At 47.5% G+C, this 14,085-nt stretch overlaps 2 protein-coding genes across 2 annotated transcripts; both read left to right on the top strand.

Moving 5' to 3' along the window:
- The first annotated feature begins 11,144 nt into the window (after nucleotides 1-11,144).
- Nucleotides 11,145-12,814, top strand: CCR75_004811 (uncharacterized protein). Its single transcript, XM_067962897.1, has 2 exons — nucleotides 11,145-11,719; nucleotides 11,787-12,814. Exons 1-2 carry the CDS (start codon nucleotides 11,212-11,214, stop codon nucleotides 12,689-12,691), a joined length of 1,413 nt encoding a protein of 470 aa, XP_067817177.1. The 5' UTR covers nucleotides 11,145-11,211; the 3' UTR covers nucleotides 12,692-12,814.
- A 117-nt stretch (nucleotides 12,815-12,931) lies between these two features.
- CCR75_004812 (uncharacterized protein) lies at nucleotides 12,932-14,085 on the top strand (the record flags this gene model as incomplete). The annotated part of the gene is made up of 2 exons (XM_067962898.1): nucleotides 12,932-13,879; nucleotides 13,946-14,085. 2 exons carry the CDS (start codon nucleotides 12,932-12,934, stop codon nucleotides 14,024-14,026), a joined length of 1,029 nt encoding a protein of 342 aa, XP_067817178.1. The 3' UTR covers nucleotides 14,027-14,085.

Here is a 14,085-nt window from a genome sequence, read left to right as displayed (position 1 = left end):
ATTTTAACCCTCTTAAAAGCAAGTCTTTTAAAAGAGTCTTCCTTTGCACGTTCTAGTGTACGCTAAGTGACATGTGGCACATTTTGCACTTAAGCAGTGCGAAGTGGACTTGAACTGAAGCAGTGCAAGTCGGCAGTGCCCCGTTTCACCCTGGTAGAACTTTGTAGTCCGTCCAAGACCATAGTTCTGTCATCTAACATGGACATGTCAGCTGATAATGGAAAAAAAAACGCGTTGAGGTGGAAGTCCCGGTCGTGGATGAACCGTTACGAAGATAGGCCAGACGCAGAGCATAGTATGGAGATACCTCACGGATTTTGTGCAGCCGCAGAGCTTAAGGCAGCGGTGTGCAAAAACTGCCGACGTATTATCAATCATCACAAGAAGAGTGAGTCTGCGATAACCCATTTGAACAAGTGCTTTAAGTTTCGCCACGTCACAAACGGGCTCGAAATTTTAAAGCGCTCGGATTGGTTCGTATATAACAAAAACCTGGCGTCCATGCGGCGCAATGTTAATAAGGTCATTTCGGTTTTTGCGTCATCGCATGGTCAGCGGCCCATTAAGGAGTATTTCTTACATTCGCTATCGCAGTCGGAGAAGGAAAGTTCCAGCTCTATATCTAATGGACTACTACGCCATAGTGTCGTCTTTTAGCGCATTGAGGACGTTCATCTACAAGAATCTATTCGCGTGGTGCTCCCGGACGAGAACATTATTCCGAACTTAAGAAGCTCGCAGGTGATTTTTTTTTCCTGCGAGCTTCTTAATTTTTGGATATGTGCTAAGATTGGTTGGATGTAAATGTCGACATTCGCATTCAAGGCGCTCATTTATGTCTGGTAACGGCTTGTCGGACATCAAGCGACCCTATTATCAACTATGTGATCACATCTCCTACAGTCTGTTTTTTCCTCGAGTCAGTATCTACCGGAAACAAGGTCACAGCGCCGATGCGCTGTCAAACTTTTGTGGGGCGGTGGCTGACAATACTTCGGCTAATAAGAATGCTTGGCAACAGCTTAGCAAGGTGTTTTTATCGGGGTATTCCATGGATTGTTGTTTTTGTGGGCTGCATCTTTATGTGAAGGTTGTGTTCTCTGCGTCGAAAACCAGGATGGCCAACGACAATGAGGCGACATATCCCGTGGGATATCCATGTGTGGACATGCTCATTTTTATTTCCGCGTGCAAGGATCTAGCAAAGTTTTTCCACACTCATCATGTCGTGAAGGTACGCCTGCAGGAGGCGCAGAAGACTGATTCCTAATGTTCCCTCGTTCGACCCGCGCCCCTCGTTGGGGGACCATTCAAGCCGTGTGTGCGTCGGTGCTTGCATCAGAGCGCCTGATCAGTAGCATCGTTAGTGCTCGCGAGACGGATGCACAGAAGTCTGAGCGACAGAAGATCAAGGACCCCTTCGCCGGCAATGAATTCGTAGTGAAGCTGAACAAGATCATTGCCATTATTGAGCCCATCGACGCGCTAATTGTCAAGTACCAGTCTGACAGTGTCCCAATTTCAGAAGTTCTGCCGGATTTTCATACCTTCTCGGGCATGTTCGCAGCTGTCCATGAATGAACAGTCATCGCCCAGCTGGAGCTTCTAAATTTGACGAAGCTCGCTGCATCCCGCTTCCAATTTATGTATGGTCCAGTGCACGGTCTATTCTATCTACTCGACACTCGCCTTCTTGGTGATGGTTTGCCGCCACCCAATTTTCGTGAGCTTGAAGGCAAGCTTTGCAACATATCCATTGATGATATTACGCCCGTTGACGACAGTAGACGGACATCCTTTCACACCAAATTGACTGACTTCGTGGTCTCGGCGCGGCATGAGAAGACTACGAATTCGTATCGATACTCGATACTGGCGAAGAAGGCAAAGACGCCACTGCAATCCTGGCTGACGGATGGTGTTCAATGGCCTAATCTGCAGCCCGTAGCTTTCAAGCTGTTCTCGATGGCAACATCCAGTGCTGCAATGGAACCCAGCTTCTCCACAATGGCGTTCATCCATTCAAAGCTTCGTAACTCACTTAACGTGGCCTCGGTTTAATAGCTCGTCTTCATTTAGAAAAACCTGAGCGCCTTCCCCGGTACGTATACAAATTGCACTGTTTCATAGTGGTGGTTTCGGCCGACCACTCCGAAGGACGTTACTGGACGGGCAATGGGCTTGCAATAGCACTGCCTGTATAAGAAGCCAAGATAAAATTAGTAAGGACAGGAAGCGTAGCAGCACATGTAGCACCTTAACATCACCTTTAATATCACTTCGCCTCTCACCCTCTCATCATCAAAACGGACACGCACCTGTCGTAATGCAGGTTATGAGCCGAAAGAAAAGAACGGCTACTATGGACGAGTCCAAGGAGCAGAAGCGTGAGGCTTTCAGTCGCGAAAGAGAACGTTGAGGCGGCGCAAGCATCACATCAACTGCTATTACAGCACTACGTGCCGCCATCGGCTTTCATTGCACCATCAATGTAGCATCGTCAGCAACCAATGCAACAGCCTCAGCAACAAATACATCAGCAAGTTGGAAGGGTTCCAGACGCCAGAAAGGGGAAGGGTGGTGTACATCCATTTGACGGAAAAGAACTGTGGTAACATTTTTTGGCCTGGAGAAAAAGGTTTGTCCGCCAGATACAATTTGCAGAACAGGCATGCGAATTCCCGTGAACAGAAGACATCAAGGTCGATATCTTCGGCCATAACCTTAAGTGCATGGCGGAAAGATACTTCAACCATCAGGTTGAAGGCTGGTGGTTAGAGGAGCCGACGCTGGAGCATGCAATGCAGCAGCTGCTACACACCTTCGCGACAAAAGACATCCCCGGGCAGAGCATCAAGATGTTCACCGCCGCAAAAGAGCCCGCGGAGAAGCTGGACCGAACATTACCTGTATTTGGTTGCGGTCAGCGAGGCATGCGGCGGCGCAAAAAAATGGTTTTGGACAACATCGTCCATTACGCAGATCCGTCCATGCACGTGTCGATGCTGTCAAGACTAAAATTTAACAAGAACGGACAGCTTAAGACAGGCTGTGGAACTCGCTTACTTCGCAAAATCCACAGAGGTTGAACTTAAAGGTCGCCAACTCGGCAAAGATGTGGTGAATTTGACACAGCAGGGGCGTCAAAAACCCCAAAAATGTTTCGCGTGCGGAAAGACAGGGCACCTGAAAGCTGTCTACCCATAACGCAGACAAGCTAGTACCAAGGTAGATCAGGTTGATTTTGTCCTGGCGGTAAAAAATCGACAATTGAGCAAGAATGCTGGGCTCTAGATAGCGAGTCAAGTCGTCACTTTGTAAATGACCCCGATAGGCTTGAGACGCGGAGGAAATTTCTAGCGAGTGCGTGACTGCCAATGGAGGTGCGCTACGCATAACTAGAAATGTAGCGCTGTGCTCATGACTACCGTCTTTAGTAACCTACCTTAGTACGTCTGCTTGATGTACAGTACGCTGGAAACTTGAAGAGAAATATCATTTCCTACGGGCTTTTGGAGGCCAAGGTTTTTGGCATTGTCTTACCGCGGAGAACACCGCGTGCTCGCTGGTTTGAGTGGTGGCCCACCTGTCTTCGACGTCGAGACAGCAAACAACATTTTGATTGTTCGGGACCAAGGTTGCAAAAGCAAATGTAGTACTGGAAACGTCATAATGGCAGTTCTAGCCCAGAATGCTGAGATGGGGATCATAGCGGAATGTGTGAAAGAGCTCTCTGATGCAATTTCATCAAACGTTGGGGCACCTTCACTATGAAATATCATATAGATGACTGCAGACCCGGCTTCATGCATACATAAGTGCGCGAAAAATGTCTCGCATGTGCTAAAAAGAAGCAGACCAAGAATCGGCAGTCCAGCAAGGACACTGGGAACAGTTCACTAACTAGTATCATCGGAGGAGTCATCTTCTCCGACCTCAAGGGATTAATGACTCCTCGCGACAGGCAAGGGAACAGGTACAGGGTAAATTTTGTTGACCATCGCACAAATTTTTGCCGGATTTCCATTTAGCCAAGACAAACGACGTTGCGGTACAAAAGTTTAAGCATTTTATGGCCTTTTTGAGCGTCAACTTAAATTACCGAATACATATGCTGCGCACGGATGGAGGAGGCGAGTATCGCACGCTGGATTTGTTTTGTAACGAACTGGGATCGCACGTCAAGTGAGTGGGCCCCGCAATCAATCAAGCAACGGAAAGGCAAAAAGACTGCACCCCATCATTATGAATATGTGGCGGGGCATAATATTCTCACGCAGTCTCCCGTTGAGTTTTCTGGGGAGATGCGGCAGGGTACTCAGCGTACACACTAAATCCCAGCCCGAGCAAGACGAACGCTGGGCAGCAATCCCTGATAGAAAATCTAAACCAGACTTACGTGATGAAGTCATTTTCGGCTCACACTACACGGTGCACCGGACCGAAGGCAACAAGTCCTTGGGCGAGCGCAGAATTTCCGGTAGCATTATTGGCAAGAATGACGAGATTAAAGGCTATCGTGTCTACATCCCACTCTACAGTACTTTTAATTGTATAGGTAAAGTTGCATCCCACGGGACGAAATTGTCGTGGTAACACAGCACGTGAGGAATGTTTTTGCGCTGTCTGAGGAGCAAAATATGCACAACAAGATTTTAAAGCTAGTTTCCAGCAATCCTAAACACAAAGGCGCACGAATACGACCTGGACACGCGATCGTCATCGCACGAGGTCGGTGTTGAAGAAGGGTGCTAATTTGGATAAAAACAAAGACAGCAAAATATTCCAGATTAGTAACAGTGTAAACGGCGCTCGTGATCCAGACCCCAAAAACTACAGAGAGGCTATGCAAATTCAACTGCGAAACAAGTGGGAGGGGGCAATAATGCAAGAATTGCAGGCTCTCGAGGACAATGAAGTGTGGGTTGTTGCGGTACCACCCAAAAATAGTCACATCCTGCTTACGAAGTGGGTCTTTATGACAAAAACGAATGCGGATGGGGCCATCGAGCGGTTCATGTCACGTTTGGTAGCTTGCGGAAATGAACAAATGTTGGGACTACGGGTTAACCTTTGCAGCCGTGATAGAGCTATCCCCATTTCTAGTGAGAATTTTTAGTAATATTTTTGTAAACATTAGTTTCACTTAAGAAGGTTAAAAACATAAAGTAGCTTTAGATAATAGAGGAAATGAGCACAGTAAATATAATTTAGCTCTCGCTTCACGTTGGGGACGGGGTACCTACTGGAAATGGCGATATCCCCAACGCGTATGTTAAAGCCGAGAAGGAACACCACTTCGAAATTTATTTGACGATTCCTCAAGCAATGGAGATATCAGACAAGAAGCTTGCAAAGTTTTAAGTATGCTCGAAGGGCAAGCTGGCGCTTCAACTAAAAAAAACACTTTAAGGGCAAAAGCTGGCCGGACGGCTTTGAAGCGATTTACTACACGCGAAATTAGTTAACGCTGGATTTACTCGATGTTTGAGCAATATGTGTCTCTACTACAAGCACTGTAATACGGAAATAGTTATCGTGGGCGTTTACGTCGATCGTTTATTGGTGACCGCTTCAAAGAGTGAACTGGTTAATGATTTCTTTATTGCCATGGGTGTGCTTTATATTTAGAACCTTGGAGAGGTGAGAAACTTCTTGGGCATGCGTATGGTGCTTAATGATGGTACCTATGCTAGACCAGCAAGCCACTATCGAAAAAAATCTGAATCAGCATGGGCTTGTCAACGCGAACGGCGTACGTTTGGCCGTTTACGACGACAGCAACGCCACAATGAAAATCATGTATTCTTAAAGGCGCACCGAAGGGGAGAACGAGCCATCGATTTGCGACTTCAGTTGCTTGTGGGGAGTCTCATGTCGCTATCTCGTTGCACCCGACCCGATGTGAGCTTCGCTGTTAACAAGGCAACACGGCACACACATCAGCCCACTATCGGTAATTAAAAACTAGCCAGCGATATCTGAAGACAACAGAGCAACTCAAGTTAGAGATGAAGACCATAAAAAAGGAAACAAGATTACCATGGCGAGTTGGAGCGACTCCGACTGCGCCGTCAACAAAGCATACAGAAAGTCGATATCTGATGAAGTGATCACGCTTGACGGGCCAGCTATTCTGTGGATCTGCAAAAAGCAGACTGGAGTGTCGTTAACAACCATGGAGGGCGGATTAACGTTGGCCTCACATGTGGGGCGCGAGAATTTGGGTATCCGGGAGCTGCTGCAATAGATCGGGCAGTCGATGTACGAGCCTATTGCCATGTTTATGGAGAATCGAGCGGCTATTCGACAGCTCGACGCCGAAGACAGCATGTCTAGTGCCAAAGATCTGGACATATGCGTTAAGTTCATCTGTGAATCAGCAAAACGAGGCATTGATAGATCGCAGTACATCAAGTCAAACCTCATGTTCGCTGACCTGCTGACCAAAACATTGCCCACTCCACGAATGCTGGATCGGAGAGAATTGTTTCAGCAGTAGTAAGGTACGCGTCGGCAGAGAGCGCGGCGGGTGCAACGGCCGAGAAGGAGTGTTAATTGCACTGGTTTTTCATAGTGGTAATTTTGTCTGACCATCGCACGAAGGACGTTACTTGTAACGTAGTGAATTGTCCCATGAGATTAACACTTAAAGGTTGTTAATTAATATATTACGCAAAAGGTAGAGAATATTGGAAGAATATTATTTTACATAGTAATATTCGGAGAACTTATCCATTGGTAGATATAGGCCATTATAAATACTTTCTCCGCGGTCCAGTCAGCACAGGAGAGAAAAACAGATAAGACTTTATTACAGTTTTAGTTAGTATAATTACATAGAAACAGAAGAATTTATTGATATTAAATACAGTTTACTTTTAACCCTCTTTGAAGCAAGTGCTTTTAGAGAGAGTCTTCCTCTGCACGTACTAGTGTTCGTGAAGTGACGTGTGGCCTAAAGAAGTGCAAAGTGAACTTGTAGTGAAGCAAAACAGGTCAGTAGTGCCCCGTTGAACCTGGTAGCACTTTGTAGTCCGTCCAAGGACCACAGTTCCATCATCTAACATGGACATGTTAGATGATAATGAAAATACGCATCATGTTTCGCGTGAGAGCTACTCCTTTCTAAGTGACATAGAAAGGAGTGCGGTCGAACGAATGATGTTATCTTGGTCATGCTGTCCAGATTGGACAGAGATGCCCTTTATTCAGCCATCGCCAAGTTCATACAACATGAGCTTGACGAGGCGAAGGAGAAAGTAGTCTTGCTTAATCAGCAAGGCTCTCAACAGGCAGAACTGTTGAGGTTGCAACAGGTACAGCCCCCTGTACCTAGGATGACGCTCACACGTCGTCCCGAAACCTTAAAGATTCACACCTCTAAGTATAGGGGAGTCAAAGAAGACTCCCTCTTAAGATGCTTCGTTGAGTTGGAAGATGCCATAAAGGCTCGTCACATCGTCAACGAGCAAATGCAAGTCGCATTTGCTCAATAAAATATGGCATGTCGTGCCAAAACTAGGGCGCCAGGCCTCAAGTTGCGCGACCCATATGTATTTAGCTCGCTAGAGGCTTTTTAAGCCCGGCTCAAACAGACGTTTGAACCGCTTAGGACTGAGTTTAGAGCTCGATCAGAGCTTCTGAAACTCAAGCAAGGCAAGCGTGATGTTCACGCATACGCCCAGCACATACGACTCTTAGCGAGTTGTATAACAAATAACCCAGTCCATGAACACACGTTGATTACGGTGTGCAAGCAAGGTCTTACGGATGGTCCCGTGAAGACCCACATGTTCCGCTTAAAACTTGATACGCTTGAAGAAGCATTATCCGTTGCGGAAGAGAAGGAGTTTAGCTTGAGAAAGGCTGAAGCTAGTTCGTCATCGTATCGTCCTCCAAGACGACACAAGCTTGGAGGTCCAGAACCTTTGGATCTCTTTTACGTTGAAAGCGAGAGACCTCGCTTTTCGAGCAATAAGCGATTGCAGAGATGCAATCGCTGTCAAAAGTTAGCTCACTACGCTCATGAGTGTAGTGTCCCGGGCCCTGTACCGAGGGCACTGAACGTACATATGGACCGAATGCCAAAAAGGACAGCGGTCGCCGGTCCGACATTGTTGCGAAATCGCAACAGCGAGGCGGAGCGCAAAAAAACGGTTGGGGTCAGAAGGGGCGCAACGCCGTACTAATCCAGCAACCTCAAGAGATTTGTAAATCTTCTGACGAAAGTTGCTCCAGACACACAGTCATTACATGTCTTTGCACCTGGCGATGAGGTATTCCTTATCGCATTGAATTCAAAGTATTTTTACCGATGGTTGATTTCGCCATCAACAATTCGGTGCATGCGTCAACAACACATACACTGTTCTTCGTGAAAAGCTTACGCTATCCGCGCATACCCACCCTTAGAGGGATCCTCTAGTTTAAGGGGGGGGATGGACTCGCACGAGCAAAGCCGTATCTGGCTCATGCTCAGCAAGCGTCGAAGTTGCCAACGACGCGAATGATGACGATGTCGAAGCAATCGACATCAAAGAAGAGAAAGATCTCATGACATTGCGCACAAAACGCACTGAAAAAGACAAAACAAATGAGTCAGCAGAGGAATTTCTGCTGGATCGAGAATCAGTGGTCCGTTTCGTACAAGATTCCATTGCTAACGCAGTGGACCGGCAGAAACGGAACGCAGACAAACATGAAAGAGCAAATGTTCTTTCATTTAAAATTAATGATCTAGTATTACTGTGTACGGTAAGCTTACCTAAGCGTGTAGTCACTAATGTGGGAAGTATTAAAATACTACCCAAAGTCATTGGGCCATTCCTTGTACTTCATCGCGGAGATTATGCGTACACAATAGAATTGCCACAAAGGTGCGAACATATTCTACGTTTTGCGTTTGCCGCCTCCGCCAGTACCATCAGTACAAGGTTTTTCCCGCGGACGGATCTGACCACCGCTTTCACGAATCCCCAACAGATTCTTGTGATCACATACCAGACTTCCATGTTGAGTCTGGAGATTCTAATGCCGAATCCGAAGTTCTTTGAATTCGCGACGAGCCGACGACAGCTCGTCACGAAGAGCGTGATACTTCCGATCGTACTCCAACATTGAGTACGCACTTTTCGAACGGTCTTCCAACCGCTCGATACGGTGAGTCTGCACCGTCTGTTTCAACGAGAGACACTTACTGCGCGCGTGATCAAGACCCTCCTCCAATACATGGAGGCAGTGGTCGAGTTTGTCGATCTTCGACTCTAGATCCGACACACAGGTCGAATCTAATTTTCCCTCCTCCACCACAACCACTAGTGAATTCTCACGGTGGTCAAGGTTTTCTTGTGAAACGTATCGTAAACGATCGTGACGTGAAGGGGCAGCGAACGAGTTATTTTGTTCACTGGTGCAATAATCCACCTTCTCATGACGGCTGGGAGCCTCGTTTTCAGCTGGTTGTTGACGTTGAGGGCCTCGTCCGTCAGCATGACGAGACCCATCCAATAGATCAGAAGGTCCATTGGAAAACACGCGCCCCTGGCGCCTGTAAATCGATTGCAAAACGTCAATCGCATCGCGCATCTTGATAGAGATGCGAGCCCTTCATCAGGGCGAAGAAAGGAATTGGGCATTCTCTTTTACCCGTTTCGTGTTGTCGAAACAACAAGGTCAGGGGTCACCCCAAGTTAGGCATGTAAGTCCTGCCTCGTAAGACAACCGATGCAATTTTTGCACCGGTTGGAGTTCTTTTTCAAACTAACGCGAATCGCGTTAAGTCGTTGAAGCCAGGCTTCGCGTCCAGTGTCTTTGACATTGCGAATAAACGCGCTCCAGGCTTGCATCAACGAGATTTCATCTCGCTTGTTGTTACCACTATACTATCGATGCTTAAGATAAGCATCGAGATGAAAATATTTTTCAGCGCGAAAGCCCTTCGCGCTGGATCAAGGCCATGTAGCTTTGTCGCAATAAATAAAGGATATTTATTGTGAGGAGTAGTCTCTCCAGACAAGCTACTAACAAGCCGTTCGGGCAAAAGTCACGGCATTTTCTCAGGAGCAAGACGAGACGTTTTATTGTCTACGCTTCCCTGAGTGGTACTTACTGAAGCAGGGGTGCCACAAGAACTTTAATTACGATGGCTTACGCCGTCGTCATCATCACTACGCACATAAACATGTGCGGGAGACGGCACGGGAGACGGTGTTGGCAATGAGGAATCATCCTCATCGTTGGAACCAAACATGCTATAGCGAATGCTCTTAGCACGTCTACTCGATTCAGCCCCTTCATTCGAAGGCTCATAGTCATCCGGCTGACGACGTTCAGGCAACTGTTCCGCTCTCCCCGAGTCGGCCATTTCGTCCGGCTCGCATTCATAGTCAACCGCCAAGGAGGGGTCACAATCACGTGATGACCCCCACCATGTGCACCCGCAACACTTAATGTTGCGGGAGAAGATGATACTACGGCAGACGAAATGCCTGCCGCAAGCGACAGTAATGCCTCGCTCGCGGCTGCATGTACTGCAGCCGGAGATTCCGCACTCTCCGCTTGTTGGAAGTTGAGGTTGAAGACTGTGAGTTGCGATTAGCGCCAGCCGTCATTTCGGTCACGGATAGTCAGCGCAAAAGGGTAGTAGACAAGTTAATCAGCAATCATCTTGTCTTTCAGACGGTTGGAGCACAGACTGTTAGGAGAAAGAGCGGCTTGGAGGCAGACAGACAGGAGACAATGCAATCAATATATAGAATCTTATCGTCTTCCTACTGTAACAAGCATACTTGCCAACACCGCTACCCGCATGGACTCGTTAACCATGCGATAGAATTGAAAATGATGGTTCTGACCAATCAACATCGTTTTCAACTATGTGATTTTATAAAGACCAGACCGCGGAGTACTATCCCTCGGATGAAGAAGAACGAAAATGATTAATAAAATAAAATATAATTGTCCGAAAATCGTTTTTTTTAGGTTAAAACCAAAAACCCGATAGTAGTAAATAATTTTGTGATTATGACACCTCGTCGCCTGCAGTGGGCAGCCAGTGAATTGCGATTGCACGGTCAAGTCACGGGATCCGCTTCATTTGACCAATCATATCGCGCAGATGAAAATTTATCTTCACTAGTCCCCTAAGTCTCTGAATTGGACTTTGCGTTTTTTTTTCCAGTCTCAGGCGTGCGCTGCCACTTGAACGCCATGAAAATGGCAACAACCCCAGTTGCACCGTCCACGGCATTGCCTCATACTAGCTCTGCTACAAGCTGTTCAAAAGCTTTATTATCCACGCAGCAAGACCAGCCGCAGCGACAAAGCGCGGATGAGTATGGCTCTGAAAACATGACTACGCTCTGGCCCGACAGTCGCTGTTATCTGCGTAATCTCGTATTTGGACGCGAGTGCCGCAGTGTGTTTAATCTCGAGCCTAATACGATATTTTTAAACCACAATGCGTACGGTGTGGCCCCAAAGCCTGTGATGCAAGCGCAAGCTCACTTTGTGAACAAGATGGAGACAAATCCCGACCGCTTTATGCGTCGCGAAGTGCCCGTGATGTTGCGCCAAGCAGCTTCGCACTTAGCGCGATTCATCCATGCCGACGCAGAAGACCTCGTTTTTGTGACCAATGCCACTACGGGCATGAATGCCGTGTTACAGTCGCTGGATTTACAGAATGACGACGAAGTTTTGTGTCTCAACCTCACATGTGCGTGGCAATGACGGAATTATGAAATTGTAGAAATCAACCGCTAATTGTGTGCTTGAGTCCACAGACTCGGCTGTGCTGAATACGTTGCGGCATCTTTGTTATTGTACCCAAGAGTTTGTCGAGCTCAAAGTCGTGGACGTGGTGCTTCCAATTAAAAGCTACGACGCGTTAGTGCAGCAGGTTGTGGATGCAATTACGCCGTGCACACGGCTCGCAGTGCTGGATCATATTGCAAGCACCACGGGATTTATGCTGCCATTAGAGAGACTCCTTCCACTGTTCCATGCCCGTAATATCCCTGTATTAGTAGACGGCGCGAGTGCACCTGGCCAACTCCCACTAAATTTAAATGCACTTGGTGCGGACTTTTACGTTGGCACGGCGTACAAGTGGCTCTTTAGCTGCAAATCCTGTTCATTTCTACACGTGAGCAAAACGTATCAGAACACCGTGCGTCCTGTGGTCACGTCGTTAGCGTACGGACAAGGTTTTGTCGAAGAGTTTGCGATCCAAGGCACGCGTGATGAAGCTAATTTCTTAACAATTGTGTCGTCGTTGGACTTTTACGAAAGTGTCGGTGTGAGTCGCGTGTATATGCATAACAAGGCACTTATTGACTGGGCAGGAGAGTACTTGGCGACGACGTGGAAGACGAATGTGTTGCTACCAGCATGGCAGCGTGCTCCATTTGTTAGCAACGTGCGCATTCCTGTAGATTGGCCAACGAATGAAGACACGACGCCGTTGTCTCACGAGGAAGCGCTGCTGCTGTGTGATGCCATTATGAACTTTTTGGATGACCAGTATCGCCTTGTCGTGCGGGTTGTGCCGTTTCAAAATCAACTCTTTGTGCGTATCAGTGCACAAATGTACAATGAACGCAAGGACTATGAGCAATTGGGCCAAGCCATGCTCGAGGTCACGAACACGCCCACTTTAGACGACTACCTCACGCGAATGCGAATTTAATTAACGATAATGCCATAAATATTTCGGAAGCCGGAAAAGTGTACAATCGCGTAACATTCCTTCGTCAACGAGCAACATGCAATAGTGACTTAATCTGAGACTAAAGTAACTCGTTTTTAGTCACTGTCGGACCTTAAGACGGTCTTGACATACAAATTGATAGTTTCAGACTGATTACGTATAAGAAGAAAACGTTTTTTTCGACTAAGCCATTATTAAAAAGCATTCGAAACCTCGAGAATGACGGACCAAATCACGTCTATGGAAGGTGCGATCCGCGCCGCGGAGCAAACGCTCGAGAATCTCTTTAATCCGACGCTTGACCAGGACAAACGCATCCCAATTGATCTGCTGCACCAAGCCAAAGGTCTGGCATTTCTGACGGTTATTAAGGTTGGTTTTATCTGGACGGGCAAGGTGGGCACGGGGGTCGTCATTTCGAAGCTCCCGGACAGCCGCTGGTCCGCGCCTAGCGCCATTGGCACAGCTGGTATGGGATTTGGCGCCGAAGTAGGTGCACAAATGATTGAGTTTATGATTATTCTCAACTCGGACGTGGCGGTCAAGAGTTTTATGCAAAAGGGTCAGCTTTCTGCTGGCGCGAGCCTTGAATTCGCCGCTGGTCCATACGGCCGCGCAGCGGGCGCAAATGCAAACTTTAGTGCCTCGGGCATTGCACCGAATTACACGTATAGCCACGCAAAAGGCCTTTTTGGTGGCGTGGGACTCCAAGGCTCGGGTATCATGGCTCGAGCCGACATTAATAAGCGCTTTTACGGTCGCGAGATTTCCCCCACGGAGATTCTTACGGGCGCAGTGGACCAGCCTGCTGCGGCTTCCCAGCTCTATGACGCACTGCAGCGATTAATGAGTATTCCACCGTCAGGAAGCGTCCAGAACCTGAAACAGAAGCTCTGGTCGCCATTTATGGACCGAATGCCGGCAGCTGCGGTGGGTCCAGATGTACAGGTTGCGTACGATCGCGTCTTGCGATTGATTGAGGACATTGCGGGGCCCACGGGTGTAGAAGAGTTCAAGATAAGCTGCAAGGACTATGGCCAGAATCGATGCACGGACGATGAGTTTGTCACGTACTTGGACAATACATTTACAGGAGAGCAAACGCTGCGACTCGTGCCGGAAGTAGTCAAGTTGCTACAAGACGCAAACAAGCGGAAATATCTATGGGTATGTTGAAAATGACTGCAAAGAGTTTGTGAATTGGTGCTAATGGAGGCATGTATGATGAAGCAGGAGTATTATCTCAAGGTGAAGGCACAATATCGAGTACCCGTTCCATCGATGGAAATTAAAAGTTCTCCGTCGCTATTTTAAAGTAGAAGCACTCGAGTTGATGAATTGCGTACATTGATATACTTATGAATTGAATGCGA

Source organism: Bremia lactucae, linkage group LG11 (assembly GCF_004359215.1).
Source record: "Bremia lactucae strain SF5 linkage group LG11, whole genome shotgun sequence".
Classification (NCBI taxonomy): Eukaryota; Oomycota; class Peronosporomycetes; order Peronosporales; family Peronosporaceae; genus Bremia; species Bremia lactucae.
The sequence above is the reverse complement of the archived record's forward strand: the minus strand, read 5'-3'. Positions and strand labels throughout refer to the sequence as shown.